At 40.2% G+C, this 18,767-nt stretch overlaps 2 protein-coding genes across 2 annotated transcripts; one reads left to right on the top strand and one right to left on the bottom strand.

Annotated features, from left to right (window-relative positions):
• The first annotated feature begins 3,641 nt into the window (after positions 1-3,641).
• On the top strand, positions 3,642-10,712 carry pycard (PYD and CARD domain containing). Its single transcript, XM_064322872.1, has 6 exons — positions 3,642-3,955; positions 5,072-5,209; positions 5,379-5,573; positions 8,391-8,702; positions 9,471-9,533; positions 10,149-10,712. The coding sequence occupies exons 1-6, from the start codon at positions 3,664-3,666 to the stop codon at positions 10,415-10,417; spliced, it is 1,269 nt and encodes a 422-aa protein (XP_064178942.1). The 5' UTR covers positions 3,642-3,663; the 3' UTR covers positions 10,418-10,712.
• A 2,201-nt stretch (positions 10,713-12,913) lies between these two features.
• On the bottom strand, positions 12,914-18,054 carry si:ch211-225p5.8 (uncharacterized protein LOC555567 homolog). The gene is made up of 6 exons (XM_064304930.1): positions 17,664-18,054; positions 16,729-16,895; positions 15,400-15,646; positions 14,658-14,814; positions 14,347-14,402; positions 12,914-14,074 (listed from the first exon to the last, which is right to left on the bottom strand). The coding sequence occupies exons 1-5, from the start codon at positions 17,707-17,709 to the stop codon at positions 14,357-14,359; spliced, it is 663 nt and encodes a 220-aa protein (XP_064161000.1). The 5' UTR covers positions 17,710-18,054; the 3' UTR covers positions 12,914-14,074; positions 14,347-14,356.
• Between the last annotated feature and the right edge of the window lie 713 nt (positions 18,055-18,767).

The raw sequence follows: 18,767 nt of genomic DNA, 5'->3' as shown, positions 1-18,767 counted from the left end.
TCCGCTTGTGATTCAGGGGGTAAGTCACTGTTCGTTGTTGGGCAGATAACATGGCTATGTTTCAGTATCATTTTACTTAAGTAATTAGCATTATTGCAGTATAATCTAAAACAAAGAATCACTTATTGAAACGAAAATGTGCATCGTTGAAAGATGACAGAAAATTCAGCAAATTGCACATTGTTGATATACAATATTCAAACCACCTGTTGATCTGAACCCTACGCAGAGGGAACTTTAAAGCTGGAATCGACTATTTTTATGTGAATATATTTTCTTTTTATCTTACGTAAATGTGAATACACCATTATAGATCATCCATTGGCATATTAACTTACCCACTGGACGTTTAAATTATCGTGTTTTCTTTTGTTTTTATTTAATTTCTCATGAAAATATGATAATAGTCATCCTACATTATAGGATGACTATTTAATCATTTTCAGCATCCGAATATGCATGCCAGTGCATGGCAATTCTGGCAGTCATTGACTAAATAGGTTAGCTTGCTTGATAGCATTTAGCTTGTCTATAGTTTATAATTATTTAGACAACATAGGCATGTAATTTCCAATTTATGAAAACAAAAGCATCTGGCGTCTGTGTAGGTATGATTAGTTTTACATTATAAAGCCAGCATAGGGAATTACAGTATAGGGAATGTCACATGTCCGAACCACCAACCCGAACTCGCACGATGTTATTACGATATAAAACACATTTAATTTCGCAAAAGTGTATATTTTCGGGCGATGTATTGAACTTGAGAGTGCGTACGAGACTCAAGAGCCTCCCAAAGCGCGTCTCGCCCTACACTGCAAGTAGCGCGATGAACCCTATGAGTCAGCGTTAACGCACAATTACGAACGTAAATATTAGCCAACATAGTGTGTCAGTGCTGTACACTGTACGAGCTACTTCGGAGTTTCTTTCAATGCGTTTTCTCACGTAAGACGATGTGCCCTCGAATACCTCAAGATTTATTTTGTCTACATCGGCATGTATTTGCAAAATCGTAAATATGTCTACATATGGTCTTTGAAGAAAAAGAAGTAGAAGAAGGAGGAGAACGAGAAGGAGAAGAAGATGATGACGACGATGAAGATGACGAAGATGACGATGATGATGATGAAGAAGATGATGATGACAATGGGGAGATGGGCAAGTGATGATGATGATAATGTTGCACCAGTCCTAATACACTGGTAAATCACCATTTATCACCATTGCAGATTTTTTGATCAGTCTGCTCTCTCTTCCTGTTTTCTGAGTCATACACCAACCTGCCTACTGCATCCTCTCTTCTCCCTTCTGACTCCCTCTTTCCCAGTCCCACCTCCTCCACACCACCAACCCACGAACCTCCCTCTAGCCCTGTTCCAACCAACAGAAGGGCACTTCACTGACGTCCACCCCACAGGCCCAATCGAGAGAGTCAGCAACGTGGATGAGATGGTCGTCCAGTTCCAAAAGGTCACTGTTATCCATGAAGAGATTCGAGTAGTGGTGCGGCCAGAATGGAATGAATGAATGAATGAATGAATGAATGAATGAATGAATGGGAAACCGTCCCATTTATGTGGTAGAAAAGGCTAAAGATGTGCTGTATGAGATCCTGGAGTTGCAAGAGCGCTGTCTTATTCGCACTCTATACACTAATTGTGGATAAAAGCGTCTGCCAAATAAATGTAATGTAATGTAATGTAATGGACGAGCTGAACGAGCTTCTGGATCAGGAGAAAATTGAGATTTATATAAATAGATTTTTGTAACCCGAGATTTTAAGAACCATACGCTGTTCCACGCTTAAAAATTGAGATATGCTCTGCTGGTGATGGTGTCTGGCTATTGAGTTTTTAATGAAATATGATTAATTAAATCTTTGAAATAAAAAATAATAAATACAGCTATTTTGACAGTGCTCTGCTGCATACATATTCGTTTAGAATTAGACAAAAACTGTAAACATTGTGTAACATTGTACTGTATTTTAATTGAATGAATGTCCTGTGTTAAAACTATCTATGTCATGTGTGATTGTGTAAGCTAACACTAACCATAATTAAAATAGGATTGACATTTATAAGTACACTGGAATGTCTTGCATTTTAAATGTATCTATTTCATGCTCTGTTAAATTAGTCTACTGGGACGTCACTGTCATCTTATCAGTTTTTTTAAGGAAGTCAGTGGAGCTACGTAGTTTTTAGACCGTTCGTTCATATCTGTGACTTACTTTCAAATAAACATTTCTAACGAAGTCACGTCGTTTCGAGATGTTTTCATCGCGTCAAGCTTTCTTGTTTACATGGACAATTCAAATGGACAATGAAAGCAGAAGGCAGCAGCACCCTAATACCTATTAATTTTTTTAATATTTCTTCAGATTTATTTGAATGTGAGCGCCCATTATCGACCACCCAAGCGGGGCGACGCGTATCGATCACCTGAAACGCTAACGTATTTATTTTATTTTTATTCGAAAGGACTTGACGCCGTTACTTATTAAAATGCAAGTCCTGTAAAAATACACAAAATAAACTGTCTAAATGGAAGAAAACCAACTTCATACATATACATTTCGTTAAAATGAATACTGCCAATTTTATTAAAGGATCTGTGATATCCATCAAAGTCATTTCCTTATCATCATCGTCATTATCATCATCATCCGTGTCATGATGATGATGATGATGATGATGATGACAAAGATGATGATGGTGAGGACAATGATGATTATGGACTTCCATAGATGATGATGGTCATATCACAGATCCTTGATAATCTGCTAGGTGACATTGTTACTTTCTTAATGTTTAATAAAAAGCTGGGTTTTGTGAATTTTTAAAAACAGGATTATACACTCATATAGTAGTCCATATACTCAGATATTATACAAAAACCATATCTTTATATATTTCGATCTCTATAAATTTGAGCACAGGGAGCGGTTCTTCAAAGATCAAGGGTGTTTTAAAGGAAACAATTCGAAATGAAAATTTCATTTGTTTTAAAGACAGATAATGTCCATGGCTGTCTGAACCAGCTTGTGGAGAATGGACCTCTAAGCGCTTGCCAGGTGAAACCACAGCACTGTCAGGTCTCCTCTGTTTCTCTTGTGCTTCTCTGACGAGTTGGGTCACCACAAACGGTTGGCTATGGAGGCCACTCGCTTCCTGGCTCTCTTTGCATCATCTTCTCTGCCATCTGCCATGTTTTCAATATTTTTTAAATGTTTATCTGCTGTTGTGGGTATGTTTATTGTTATTTATTGCGTACTATGCAGTGGAACAAATTTCCCCAGAGGGATAATAAAGACTAACTAATAATAATACGTAACTAACACAACTCTAAATCATTAGATCCCATAAATTCTTTTTTTTTTCAAGCTGTCACATTGGCCTGTCCATCACCTGATTCGATCAATTCACAAATCATGGTCTTCATCCAAGACCTTGAACAGTTGAGTCAGGGAGGGAGGTGCGGCAGTTCCTGGAAAACATTGTTTTTGATATTTAGAGTGGCTGATTTCAATCAGAGCCTGGGGCAGTCAGAGAGACGTTATTTTGATTTTGTTTTTGGATCTGCCCACATTCCATTGTATTTATTTATTGGAGCTCGCACACAGGGCCTTTACAGAATTGTTTTCTGAATGTAAGCAGAATGTCCCAAACCACTGAAGATTACCTCCACGACACCCTGAAGGACTTAACGGACGAACCGTTAAAACAGTTCAAATCTAAACTGTGCGACCGCACACGGAAACCTCGAATTCGTCGAAGCGAAGTCGAAAAGGCGGACAGATTGGATCTTGTTAATATACTTATCTCCAGATACACCGAAAATGGGGCCGTACAAGTCACCGTCAATATTTTACAATCTATGAATTTCAATGATTTAGTAACCGATCTGATAGAATCCCTCCCAGAAGGTAACTCCGCTTGTGATTCAGGGGGTAAGTCACTGTTCGTTGTTGGGCAGATAACATGGCATGTCACTTGTGTGAAGTAATTTCGTTTTTGAAAACTGGAAGACATGTTTCCATTTTTTTTATTGCAGTCACTTAAAAACTGTTGGCAGAACGTTTCAGCAATATAAGCGTTGAAGTCTAGGCTATGTTTCAGTATCATTTTACTTCAGTAATTAGCATTATTGCAGTATAATCTAAAACGAAGAATCACTTATTGAAACGAAAATGTGCATCGTTGAAAGATGACAGAAAATTCAGCAAATTGCACATTGTTGATATACAATATTCAAATCACCTGTTGATCTGAACCCTACGCAGAGGGAACTTTAAAGCTGGAATCGGCTATTTTTATGTGAATATATTTTCTTTTTATCTTACGTAAATGTGAATACACCATTATAGATCATCCATTGGCATATTAACTTACCCACTGGACGTTTAAATTATCGTGTTTTCTTTTGTTTTGATTTAATTTCTCATGAAAATATGACTACATTATAGGATGACGATTTAATCATTTTCAGCATCCGAATATGCATGCCAGTGCATGGCAATTCTGGCAGTCATTGACTAAATAGGTTAGCTTGCTTGATAGCATTTAGCTTGTCTATAGTTTATAATTATTTAGACAACATATGCATGTAATTTCCAATTTATGAAAACAAAAGCATCTGGCGTCTGTGTAGGTATGATTCTTTTTACATTATAAAGCCCGCATAGGGAATTACAGCATAGGGAATGTCACATGTCCGAACCACCAACCCGAACTCGCACGATGTTATTACGATATAAAACACATTTAATTTCGCAAAAGTGTATATTTTCGGGCGATGTATTGAACTTGATAGTGCGTACGAGACTCAAGAGCGCCCCAAAGCGCGTCTCGCACTACACTGCAAGTAGCGCGATGAACCCGTTAACGCACAATTACGAACGTAAATATTAGCCAACATAGTGTGTCAGTGCTGCACACTGTACGAGCTACTTCGGAGTTTCTTTCAATGCGTAAGACTACGTGCCCTCGAATACCTCCAGATTGATTTTGTCTACATCGGCATGTATTTGCAAAATCGTAAATATGTCTACATGTGGTCTTTGAAGAAGAAGAAGTAGAAGAAGGAGGAGAAAGAGAAGGAGAAGAAGATGATGATGACGATGAAGATGACGAAGATGACGATGATGATGATCGTGATGATGATGATGATGATGATGAAGATGATGATGACAACGGGGAGATGGGTAAGTGATAATGATGATAGTGTTGCACCAGTCCTAATACACTGGTAAATCACCATTTATCACCATTGCAGATTTTTTGATCAGTCTGCCCTCTCTTCCTGTTTTCTGAGTCATACACCAACCTGCCTACTGCATCCTCTCTTCTCCCTTCTGACTCCTTCTTACCCAGTCCCACCTCCTCCACACCACCAACCCACCAACTTCCCTCTAGCCCTGTTCCAACCAACAGAAGGGCACTTCACTGACGTCCACCACACAGGCCCGTTCGAGAGTGTCAGCAACGTGGATGAGATGGTCGTCCAGTTCCAAAACGTCACTGTTATCCATGAAGAGATTCGGGTAGTGGCGCAGCCAGAATGGAATGAATGAATGAATGAATGAATGAACGAATGAACGAATGAACGAATGAATAAATGAATGAATGAATGGGAAACGGTCCCATTTATTCATGTGGTAGAAAAGGCTAAAGATGTGCTGTATGAGATCCTGGAGTTGCAAGAGCGCTGTCTTATTCGTCGCACTCTATAAAGTGCGTATAGAATCATACGCTGTTCCACGCTTAAAAATTGAGATACGCTTAAACGCTTAAAAATTGAGATATGCTCTGCTGGTGATGGTGTCTGGCTATTGAGTTTTTAATGAAATATGATTAATTAAATCTTTGAAATAAAAAACAATAAATACAGCTATTTTAACAGTGCTCTGCTGCATACATATTCGTTTAGAATTAGACAAAAACTGTAAACATTGTGTAACATTGTACTGTATTTTCGCCTTATGAATGTGTCCTGTGTTAAAACTACTTATTTCATGTGTGATTATGTAAGCTATCACTAACCATAATTAAAATAGGATTGACATTTATAAGTACACTGGAATGTCTTGTATTTTAAATGTATCTATTTCATGCTCTGTTAAATTAGTCTACTAGGACGTCATTGGCATCTTACCAGTTTTTTGAAGAAAGTCCGTGGAGCTACGTAGTTTTTCGACCGTTCGTTTATATCTGTAACTTACTTTCAAATAAACATTTGTAACGAAGTCACGTCGTTTCGAGATGTTTTCATCGCGTCAAGCTTTCTTGTTTACATGGACAATTCAAATGGACAATGAAAGCAGAAGGCAGCAGCACCCCAATACCTATTAATTTTTTTAATATTTCTTCAGATTTATTTGAATGTGAGCGCCCATTATCGACCACCCAAGCGGGGCGACGCGTATCGATCACCTGAAACGCTAACGTATTTATTTTATTTTTATTCGAAAGGACTTAACGCCGTTACTTATTAAAATGCAAGTCCTGTAAAAATACACAAAATAAACTGTCTAAATGGAAGAAAACCAACTTCATACATATACATTTCGTTAAAATTAATACTGACAATTTTATTAAAGGATCTGTGATATCCATCAAAGTCATTTCCTTATCATCATCGTCATTATCATCATCATCCGTGTCATGATGATGATGATGATAATGACACTGATGATGACGATGATGATGACAAAGATGATGATGGTGAGGACAATGATGATTATGGACTTCCATAGATGATGATGGTCATATCACAGATCCTTGATAATCTGCTAGGTGACATTGTTACTTTCTTAATGTTTAATAAAAAGCTGGGTTTTGTGAATTTTTTAAAACAGGATTATACACTCATATAGTAGTCCATATACTCAGATATTATACAAAAACCATATCTTTATATATTTCGATCTCTATAAATTTGGTTCTTCAAAGATCAAGGGTGTTTTAAAGGAAACAATTCGAAATGAAAATTTCATTTGTTTTAAAGACAGATAATGTGAATGGAACTGGCCTAATTGAATTTTTCCACCCCATAACTTCAAATTCCGACAGTACTAAACCATGGCAGTAATAGCATAACTAATAGCAACAGTTTGATTTAATTATTCTATGTAATTTTTAATAAGCCGCATGTGTACAATTAAATGACCATTTTCGAGGATTTTGCCATCCCATAATTCCAAATTCTTACAGTAAAAAATGCACGGAATCCATTGTTTGTATACCCGATAAAGTGGTCTTCAAGAATGTATAAGAGTTTACTGAAAACAGTTTGATTTCAGAATTTTATTGAATTTTAAAAAGTGGCATGTATAAAATGCAATGGCCATTTCGGTGGATTTTACCATCCTTTGAGTCTTACAGTAAAAATACACAAACAGATTTGCCTGAATACCTGGGAAGCTGGACTTAACGAATCTGAAAGCAATTTGATTTGATTATTTTATGGAATTAAAAGTACAGCATGCATTTAACTTAACTGGTATTTCGGAGTATTGACTGCTTCATTTTGAAGTAGCCTATTATTTAATTTATTTATTTATCTGCGGTAGATTTGCGTCACAATCGGGTTACCGTAAAGAGTGATGCAAAAATCGTGAAAGTATTGAAAATATAACCTGCGGATACCAAGGACGGACATTTCTTTTCTGCGTAATAGGTTACAAGTTGTTACCGATATTTCGCCGATTTTAGGCTCCAGTCACAAATATTTTCGTTTTGCTGTCTATCGCGTGAGCCCGGTCGATGATAAGTGTTCTCGTGGTAACCTTAAGATGTGCTACATGCGTTAATAAATACATACTACGTTTTGTTACGTTAAAAATTTTTTCATGGGTTTAAATTTCATGTGCCGGTTTTATTGTCCGTGATTAAGGTAGCAATCCCAAACGTGCTCATACGCACTGTTTTAATAGAACCTTGACGAGCTTTTACTTGTAGACATATTTCTGTTATAATGTATTGGGATTGCGTCAAATAGCTTACATAAACATTGTAAACTATTTGACTGATGTAGCTTAAATATTGCCTACAATATTTCACATGGACAATTTCCCGAACAAGTGTAAAAACGAATGGGTCGTTATATTTAAGGCCAACTGAAACGTCTTCATTAGCCTTTAACACACTTCATTACATTTAATTAACTTACTTAAAATAGCCTACACATTGACAGGTCATAACGACAGACTACAAAAAGAAATAAAAATAACCACGTAGATACTCATTCAGAAACTGCTGGTCTACGTCATTGGTTTCTGCGTAAACGTGTTTTGGCGCAATGCAGCTTGTTTGTTGAGCCACGTTAATCAGGAACTACTAGCCTCTTGGGGGAGGGCTTAGTCTTTCTTGGACCTGCCCACATTTAATTATATTTCTTGGAACTCACACATTTTTTTCTTCAGAATGGAATCAGAATGTCTGGAACTAAGGAGCTCCTGTTTGGCACCCTAAGTGATTTAACTGAAGATCAGTTAAAACAGTTCAAATCTAAATTGTGCGACTGCGAGCTGAAGCCTCGAATTCGTAGAGGCGAAGTCGAGAAGGCAGACAGATTGGATCTTGTGGACATACTAATCTCCAGACACACCACAAATAAGGCCGTTCCAGTCACCATCCGTATTTTAGAATCTATGAATTGCAATGATTTAGCTACCGAACTGAATAAAATCCAAGGGGGTAAGTCAATTGTCACTGTTGGAGGGATAACAATTTTTTTTTAAAGTTTTTGTAATAGCTTTCGTTTTTGAAAACAAAAACAAATGTTTCCACTTTTTATTATAGCCACTGAAAAAACAATTGGCAGAACGTTTCATGTAAGCGTTGAAGTGCATCGTTTTGCACATGTAATTTGCTTTGTTACAGTATGATCTATATCGAAGAATTTAGCTAACAGGAATGGTTCCGCTGACGAATAGCCTGTTCTTGCTCTTTGAAATCGTGAAATTGCTAAACGTGTGCGCGCGGCAGAAATTTCAGACCTTTTGTTTCACGACTACAGAGCCCGCGCGGGGAGGAGCGGCAAATCCGGCAGCTGCAGGTAAACGCTTTACCTATTCTGAAACTGACCATGACAGATTGTATATGTGAAGGATATTTTAGGTTCTAAATATCTAAAATATCCTTCACATATGCTACCCGGGCTAAATGAAAAGTTACACTAAAACCGTAAATAGAAAGAAATTTCAGACCTTTTGTTTCACGACTACAGTGCTTGGTTCCGCGCGGGGAGAAGGCGCGAGCAGTGGAGGAGCAGCTGCTCCTCCGGCAGCTGCAGGTAAACGCTTTACCTATTCTGAAACTGACCATGACAGATTGTATATGTGAAGGATATTTTAGGTTCTAAATATCTAAAATATGCCCTTCAATGGTGCTACCCGGCTAAATGAAAAGTTACACTAAAACGTAAATAGAAGAAATTTCAGACCTTTTGTTTCACGACTACAGAGCTTGGTTCCGCGCGGGGAGAAGGCGCGAGCAGTGGAGGAGCGGCAAATCCGGCAGCTGCAGGTAAACGCTTTACCTATTCTGAAACTGACCATGACAGATTGTATGTGTGAAGGATAGGATTTAGGTTCTAAATATCTAAAATATCCTTCACATATGCTACCCGGGCTAAATGAAAAGTTACACTAAAACCGTAAATAATATATATATTTTTTTAAACCCAGAAATATAAATACAAGGACAGAAATAGTTAACCACAGTGTGCAGACCCATAGTAACTTAAATTCACAGTCAAGTCCAATTGATTTCCCCTGAAGGAGGGGATGCAGAGAAGCAAAATGCTTTGGTGCACACTGCACAGTCAATATCTCCCACTGTGATGTACATTCAATTATTAAAATTATCCGCAGTAGAAAATTATGGTGAATGCAGTCATACTAAATGTTGCTAATCCAGTCCATTTAATCAAAGCTTTCACTTTGAGAGAAGTAATCACTTGGACCTTTTCAGGTTCCAGTTTCATTTTAGCCCAAACCTCTGTTTTCCCATCTTATCAGGTAATGACATTAAATGTGCTTATTTCCTGCAGGTTCTGATCTGTCTGCTCTCTCTTCCCAATCCCGCCTCCTCCCCGTGCTGTCCCATGAACCTCCCTCTACCCCTGCCCCACCCATACAGAAAAGCACTTCGTTGACGTCCACCGCACAGCCCTGATCGAGCGAGTCACCAATACGCGCGCCATCCTGGACCGGCTGCTGGAACGCGAGGTCATTACCCAATCGGGTTATGGGGAGGTTATGGCAGAGCTCACAAACGAGAACAAGATGAGAAAAATCTTCAGCGGCCCCATGCATTCTGGGGGTAAACGGGCGAAAGATGCGCTGTACGAGATCCTGGAGTCGCAAGAGCGCTTCCTCATGGACGAGCTGAAGCAGCTTCGGGGGTGAAGAGAGAGCTTCCGGATCAGGACAAAATGGGGGAAGTGCAGAATCCACGGGACGATTCATTTCCTTTGTGCGTTTTTAAGAAGAACCCAGGAAAATGAATTCCTGTTTACTGATTTATTTCAATATATTTTCTTATGCATAATATTTTTTAAACTTCATACGCGTGTTATCTTAAACAACTGAGGTTGTGCTTTGCTGGTGATGATGGTGATTGAGTTTTGGATTAAATATGATGAATGAAACCTTTCAAATGAAATATGACGAATGAAATCTCTCAAATAAAAAAATAATGATACTTGCTTGTCCCCGTAGATTTGTTTAAAACTAGACAAAACAGGTTGAGTCTTGGATTATATTTTAATCTCTAGTATTTTATATACACCCTTTTTTAAAACCATGTTTCATTTTATCAGAAGTCTAGTGGTAGCACTATTGCAGAAAAAAGTTATGATTTTCAGATATGGTACGTGTTTATTATCATATTGCTTATGATATGTAGAGATTCGGATATGATTTGGACTGAAGTAAAACTGTAAGTAGACCAATATGTTTCATGTTGTCCCTTTCATGCATTTCAGGCAAACTGGCAATGCATACACACATAATCTAATATGATGAAATAAACATTAATGAATATCATGGCCTAAACATTGAAAACCAATCAAGAAAAAGTAAACGTTCACTTTCCATTACTGGGTAATAAGAGCTATGTAATGTGAACTCCTTCAGCACCACATACTACCTTCATTGACACTACTTAAACGTTCATAAATGCTTATACCAGTAACATCACCTATATATAGTCTGTAGGTGCTATATTAGCTACATGTCACTCATGGCAATTTTACTAGCTGCAAGAATTTTGACATAACTGTCTCTTTGTGGTTGCTGATATAAGCTTTTTTAAATATAAATGTTTAAATTATGCTATTATGCTTATGAAGTTACTTCATATTGCTTATTACATATAACACTTTCTAACCCTTGTGAGATACCATAGGTAGATACCGAGGTAGCCAAGTGAAAAATTTAGGCATGCATATATTCAAAAAAACTTGATTTGTAACATCATATAACATTTTTGGTTTTTGGTCACTTTGGCTCAATTCATGCCAAAGTGAATCGCTGTTTATCACAGGGAACGAAACATCTGAGTCAGACTTCTTTTGGGAAGACGGCAGATTCAGGGAATACCTGCATGATTATTACAGACACATTTATAGACTTCTTGGGGAAGGGTTTACCGTAATGTTAGACCTGTTCTCATTTCACGTACTCAGTATGTTTAGCGACTAAACGGAAGATCAGTTAGAACCGTTAAAATCACCGCAGGCAAGAACCTGGAACACGTAGAAAAGGCAGTCAGACTGGACCCGGTAGAAAATCTTGTCTGTACAAACACCGAAAAATTAGCTATGCACGTCACAGTGGGCTGCACGTATTCGGTTCTATGGACGGCAATGAACACTCGAATTTACGCCATTCGAAGGGTGTAAGTTCAAAATCGCGTGCAAAGCGGAACAGAACTAAAGTAAACAAATGCATTAAAACAAGACCATTTCACACATTTATTACAACGAAATTAAATTGTATTGAAATCGAAAGCCAGTCTTAAAAACGCTCACACCGAAGTCAGTAAACCAGAATATTCTGCGTATTTCTGGTTTGCTACATCTGAGCTACGGTGACATCTAGCTAAGTGTAAGCTTAAAATGTCATCCTTTTACTTTTCTCATCTATTGGACCACGCTTTGAACTGATCACCAGAAGTTAGTTTCACATTTATTTTTACAGGACCTCTCCCGTCTCTTTCTCGACCGCAGAAACTTTTCAATTAAATACCCAGCGAGGGTGTTTTCTTATCTTGACATTTAGGCTAACAGGGAGAAAGAAAGAAACGTGTTAGTACTTACGTTTATTTAAAACTTAGCATGTCACCATATGATTTTGTAGGATATATATTCGTGACAAGATATTTAACCCCTAACAGGTCACAATGTGGCATGCTGGTTAGCATTTCTTGGATTGGTCCTTCTTGCCATCTACTGGTGAAAAATGATAACTCTCGGTACCCATCGTGTCACGGATGATGTGTTTGTTTTTGTTAGGCCTATATGAATTCCATCCAGACAACGAACCCGTCATTTGCCAGTTTGGTTAGGTCTCCATTTAATGCCTTTTTTCCAGGGAAGGTACTACCATAAACTGACCTTCTTCATTAGATCTTTTTATTTTTATTTTTTTATTTTTAAGAAATTTGTGCTGACAATGGTGCCTCTACTAACTGAGCCTCAAGCTTAATATTTCTAGGAGCACTTTTTAATTCACGGTCCTTCATAACAGCTATGTAACTTCATCATAACTACTGTGTGGCACCACCATAAATGCTTGTGTCTGTAGCTGCTAAAAGGAACACGGTCAGTGTCGCTTGGTATGTCATGATAATGGACTTTTTGTATCCATGGTGACATTAAACACCATTTTCCAATTTGCAAATTATGTTTATAAATGTTTATTTAGTGCGTATGAAGGTGGTGGAACATACCACTTATAAACAGGTTATATAGGCAGAAAACTTACTCAATCCAAGAAAGAGTAGACACACAATTAATCAGCTACATTTTGAGCTATTTCTTTTAACTGTCATGGCAGGTCGTTAATTAATTCACAGTAGCACACAATTATTATCTAGCAGACTTAATACTGTAATCCACTGCACATAATGAATGTCATTGTCAAAGCATCGCATTCTCAAGCCTGAAAAGTAACTTGTCATTCAACGCTGTAATTTTCTCATGCGTTACTGAAATACTGTTTGCTGGAGTTCTGCCCTTTCTAAGAATATATAATTCAGAGAGACTACACCTCTGCATTCTTTCCTGTTGCAGCTCACGGTCACTAAGATCTGGCCACTGCAATGCCACTGAAACGCACATCTTACTCGCAGCCATCAGTCAGTTAAATTGAAACTGAAATTAGCGACAGTGCCATTAATTAATTGAAAAAATCCTCATCGAGCAATGCGGAGAGACTTTCTATTTGCCCTTCGTACAGGCCCAGGCAGTGGTTCTCTGTGGATTCAGTCCGTTTAGAAGATTTTCTGTGGATTCAGTCCACTTAAAAGGTTTTCTGTGGATTCAGTCCATTTAAAAGGTTCTCTGTGGATTCAGTCCGTTTAAAAGGTTTTCTGTGGATTTAATCCATTGAAAAGGTTCTCTGTGGATTCTGTCCATTTAAAAGGTTTTCTGAAAGAGGGTTTTAGAACCATCTAGCTCCCATGTTAATCTTACACCATTTACACTTTTTTTTTTTTGAAAATGCAAACCCACAGAAATGACTGACTGACTCTCGGTGACACGCTACATCTTGTGAGTCCGATTGGCGAGTTGGTGCTGCCTGTCAATCTTGAAGCATGTAGCAGTCGTATATGATTTTTGCTTGCACTTAAGTTAGCAAGTATATTTACCATCAGTGAGCATACCTTTAGCACAATTCATGTCTGCATGCAAATTTAGCATGATAGGTGTGGTGCTTTTTGCCCTGTGACATTAAAATCACTGCATTTCTTTTGATAATATTTTGTCAGACATTTTTTATATTAAAACACTGAAAGCAGGTCATCCTATGTATTGCCCCTTGCCTTTACACCTTGTTTACCTGCAAAAAAAAAAAAAAAACACACACAAATAATACAATTATGAACACTTCAGCATGTTTAAGAAAACACCTTTGCTTTCACCCTTAAGTCAAACATAGAAATTTCAAGCCCATATAGTCTGGGCCTTATCAGACTGAAGATCCATAGAATAAAATACCTAAAAATAAAACATGAATTATTAATGCTTGCCTACAAAAGTAAAAAAAAAAGAAGCAACTACAGATCATGTAATGTTTCATTTGGGCTATTAAAAAAATGTTTCAAATCTTACCAGAAGTGCATTATTCCAAATGAACTCCGTCACAGTTGTCTTTGGAATCTGGAATCCTGTCGAGAGCAAATAAATAGCAAATGGGCAGGAGCTTGGATGAATTTGGGGGAGGAACTATCCAAGACAAACCCTTGGGGAGGGTGGAAATGGAGAAAATGGTCATAAAATGGGTCTGGGAAGGGGGCAGAGGGAGCGGGTGGGGGATTTGGGAAGAGGGCAGAAGGAGCGGGTGGGGTGGGGGGTTAGAGAGGGGGGCAGAGGGAGGCGGTGGGGTGGGTGGTGGTGGGGGGCAGAGGGAGGCGGAGTCTCACTTGGGATGGCGCAGGGCGCGGCGGGCTTCGAAAGCCTCACGGTCTTCCCAGATCTTCTTGTAGCAGTAGATAAGCACCCCGATCAGCCAGAGCTGCAGCACCACGATCAGCACGTACATCATGATCTCAGCGATCACTGCAGTCAGCTCCCGATTGGCTGAGGGCGAAGGGGGGGGGTGGAGCTTACTTTGAGGAGAACGGCAGATAAACGCTTACTTTGAAGAAGTTACGCATAACAGCACCATAAATACGGAACACTGAGGCGGTGGTGTGCGGTGGGGTGGGGGCAAGGGCGGGGCGTGGCGGGGTGGGCGGGGCGGGTTGGGGCGTTGGTGGGCTGTTGGTGGGGTGGGGGGGTGAGGGTGGGGCGGGGCGGGGCTGGGGTGTTGGTGGGCTGTTGGTGGGGTGGGGGGTCGGAGCGGGCGGGGCAGGGTTGGGGTGTTGGTGGGGTGGGGTGGAGGGGGGCACAGGGCGGGGCGTGGCAGGGCAGGGTTGGGGCATTTGGTGGGCTGTTGGTGGGGTGGGGGGTCGAGTGGGGCGGGGCAGGGTTGGGGCATTGGTGGGCTGTTGGTGGGGTGGGGGTCGGAGCGGGCGAGGCGGTGGGCGTGGGCTGGGGGTTGTTGAGGTGTTGGTGGGGTGAGGGGGGGGGATAGGGCGGGGCGTGGCAAGGCGGGGCGGGGCGGGGAGGGGGGATATGAAAGCCTGACGTTAAGAGCGGGGGCTGAAGGGGGGGCTGTCTCACCCTCTCCCAGCACGGTGAGCTCCACCTCCTTGGAGATGACGACCAGCTCCTCGGGCCGGTCCTTGTCGGGCAGGTCCAGGACCCGGTGGAAGGTGCACCGGTAGGTGCCCGTGTCGTTGAAGGAGACGTTGTGCAGCCAGAGGGCCCCGATCTGCACGTCCGCGGTGCCCAGCGTGCCGTGCCACTCCACGCGCCCCGCGAAGTCCTCGTGCAGCACGGTGGAGGCGGGGTGCTCGTAGCGGAATATCTGCCGGGCGGGGGGGGGGTCGTCAGGGAAACCAACTAAAATTCCACCCACTAACGGAAAACATTTCATTGCACGTTGAGGCCACCTGTCAGACCCTCTCCTTGCTGACTGATCTCAGCCTTGCTGGGCCTCAGGATGTGCTGGGGTTCTTTTTTTCTTTTTTTTTTTTTGCCTTCACCATAAGAGGAGCAATCAGTTTAGACCCTAGAAGCCAGGTACGGTGAGCTAAATGTGTAATCAGCCGTTTTCACTGATTAATTAAATGCAGAGTAATAAGTCTCAGTTTATAAGTTTGTAAGTCTCGGTGATTTAGTGATTTACATTGTACCAAACTAACCCCACTCACTGATAAACTGGTGCCTAGCCAAGGGTGAAAGTCAATTTTAGCACAGGCTTTTCAACTTTTTTTTTTTTCTTTTCTATTTTGTTTTACGAAAATCATTTAGAACTATTTCTGGGCTATTTATGAACGCAAAAATGTATTAAAGCAACACATCAGCAAAGAATTTACAGATTTCACTTTCCTGGATTCTTTAAAGGGGAACTACTTTAGCAGGTTTGGGTGATTTAAAAAACATAATAGCTCATGTAAGACAGGGGTGCCCAATCTTATCCGAAAAGGACTGGTATGGGTGCAGGTGTTTGTCTCAGCCCAGAATTACAACACCTGATTCACCTAATTGACTGATCATGGTCTTCAATCAAGGCTTTAATAAGTAGGATCAGGTGTCATAGTGTTCGACTGGAACAAGAAACTGCAAAACAGGAACTTCACTAAAACCCCTTCAAGGAAGCGGCTCCTGAAAATTCTCTGTTCAGGCTTTAATCCTTTGAGGTTTCTAGGAAAGTGTTCTTTTTTCTCAAAATGCTTAAGTCAGTGTTCCGGAACTCCTTCGGCTCAAGTTACCAGCAGTAACGGCTGCATCAGCATTAGAATGTTCAGTTGAGAACATTCTAACCACATGCTCCTGATCTTATACCATAGAGGTTTAAAGAGCTCTGTAACTGGTCCAGCTTTATCTCTGTCAACAAGGTGTTTCTGGGGGCAGGCAGGGAGACGTTGCCACTGCTGCTGAGCTGACCTGGTAGAAGTCCTCCCCTTCCAGGGGTTTGAAGTACCAGTCTACGCTGGTGGATGCGGGGACCTCTTCCCTCCTCTTACAGGATATGCAGCCCAACAGGAAGCTCTGTCCCGCCACTGCCTCAGTCATGGAGTCTACCTCCGCACAGCCTGCCTGAGATCCAGGCACTGCACAGGGGCACACAGACACCAAAACGGGGGTAGTATACTTTTTTTTTTTTAGGATGGTGGCAAGCAGATAGAAGGAGGAAATTAAATGAGGAATGAGAAAAATGAAAGAAATTAGCTTATGAAATGTAGAATATGCGAACTAATAACTGAATAGTCCTTCATCCTTCCAATGTCCCTGTTGGAGGATGTAAGGATATGTTCCATGCCCCCACACAACCATATATCGACCAAGATGTGTACTATTTTGTGTGTGTGTGTGTGTGTGTGTGTGTGTGTGTGTCTGTGCGTGTGTGTGCGTGCATGCCAGTGTGTGTGTGTGTGTGTGTTTCTGTGTGTGTGTGTGTGTGTGTGTGTGTGTGCGTGTGTGTGCAAAATAGCAGGCAATCTCAAAGGGTAGGAGTGGGAATGTAAGTTACATATTAGGAGCACATGGTAGAAATATATGGAATTAAATATTTAATATTTTTAGGGGTTGTGATGGGAGAGAAAGAGAGAGAGAGAGAGAGAGGATCAATGCACAAGGAGATGGATGGGTAGTGAACGAGCAGAACAAGCACATAGTACTTTAATCAATATATCAATATTGATGATAAAGGATAATATCCATGATAATGACTGAAAGAAATGTTCAAACGTTGACATTTTAACACTAGACATGTAAACAAATAACGGACCAAGGGTCCACTTGAATTCCGCATAACATGACCAGTGACGTCCTCGAGCTGTCATTATTTTGATCTTACGCAAATAAAACATTTTACTTACCGCATAGAATACTGAGCAAGAAACTCGAAAGTAATACGAAACTCATCTTTCCGCTGCTTCAGCGTTTTGCATTAACTATTTTCCGACTCCCTGCGATCACCTCTGCTCTTCTGGAGAAGGATAATTCCGCGCTACTTAGAAAGGTGGTTGTTAATAACTTGAGCAGACGGTTAACGCCACCCAACGAGGTTATCAGAAGTAAGGGCTTGTCATATCAGTCGGCCTACATCGAGATTCTGTTCTTCAGATTTCCATTCTGTCATACCAAGCGGAAAATTGCATTAAAAAGAAATCCATTTGGATCTCCCCTTGCGTTCACCGTATATCCGTCAGTATTTCAGAAGTTAGCCTATATTTAGACCGTGTGAATGCCCTCTGTCGTGAATGTAATGCCGTTTTAGCATGCAGGCCAAGACGAACATGAGAAGGCGAAACCCACACCAGCTTCATCCCCCAACGCAAATAGCCCAGCGCAACCTGTTATAATTATTAACACAATTATTTTATAGACTCGAGATTTGAAATGCGCAAGCACTGATAAGGAAAAACCACCAATATAGGAAATGACTGAACATTAAAACAATTAAGAAGCAACTGCGACAACAACATCATTATCATCGTCTACAACAACAGCAATAATAATAATAATAATAATAATAATAATAATAATAATAATAATGGTTATGAGAATAATTATAATTTTATATAGCCTACTGTTTTGATAAATGCATCGCAACTAAGCCAAGCTGAAGGTAAATGGCCCACAGAACAAAGTAAGGGCCTTTGCCAAACAGTCTCATTTGTTTGAACTGCCGACTGACATTTGGTAAGCAAATATGTAGCGGCGACAAACAAAGGCGGTGAACAAATATTTCATCGCTCCATGTGTGCATCACAGTAGTTTGCATTTATGCCATACCACACTTTCATTTTCACATCGAGGCAAATTTCACGAACCCCCGAGTTTTTGCTAAAATGGTGGCATCATCCCTTTAATCCTGTTGCATGGTGATTGATTCACTGGTACCAGTGAGCTTTAAAACTTTTATTTTTTGGGATAGGTTTTTCCACCCCCACAAACTCTTATTATACTGGATCAGGTAA

This window comes from Anguilla rostrata, chromosome 1 (genome assembly GCF_018555375.3).
Source record: "Anguilla rostrata isolate EN2019 chromosome 1, ASM1855537v3, whole genome shotgun sequence".
Lineage (NCBI taxonomy): Eukaryota > Metazoa > Chordata > Actinopteri > Anguilliformes > Anguillidae > Anguilla > Anguilla rostrata.
Note: the sequence above shows the minus strand (reverse complement) of the source record. Positions and strands in the feature narration are given on the sequence as shown.

What these genes read in the sequence shown, in the direction of transcription:
- pycard (XM_064322872.1), top strand. Translation starts at nt 3,664, where the DNA reads ATGTCCCAAACCACTGAAGATTACCTCCACGACACCCTGAAGGACTTA. An exon ending in GGCGCAGCCAGAATGGAATG is followed by an intron (nt 5,574 to 8,390) that starts AATGAATGAATG and finishes CTGCCCACATTT; the next exon opens with AATTATATTTCTTGGAACTC. An exon ending in ACTGAATAAAATCCAAGGGG is followed by an intron (nt 8,703 to 9,470) that starts GTAAGTCAATTG and finishes TCACGACTACAG; the next exon opens with AGCTTGGTTCCGCGCGGGGA.
- si:ch211-225p5.8 (XM_064304930.1), bottom strand. Translation starts at nt 17,709, where the DNA reads ATGAGTTTCGTATTACTTTCGAGTTTCTTGCTCAGTATTCTATGCG. An exon ending in CTTGCTCAGTATTCTATGCG is followed by an intron (nt 16,896 to 17,663) that starts GTAAGTAAAATG and finishes GCCCCTGTGCAG; the next exon opens with TGCCTGGATCTCAGGCAGGC. An exon ending in GCTCACCGTGCTGGGAGAGG is followed by an intron (nt 14,815 to 15,399) that starts GTGAGACAGCCC and finishes CTTCGCCCTCAG; the next exon opens with CCAATCGGGAGCTGACTGCA.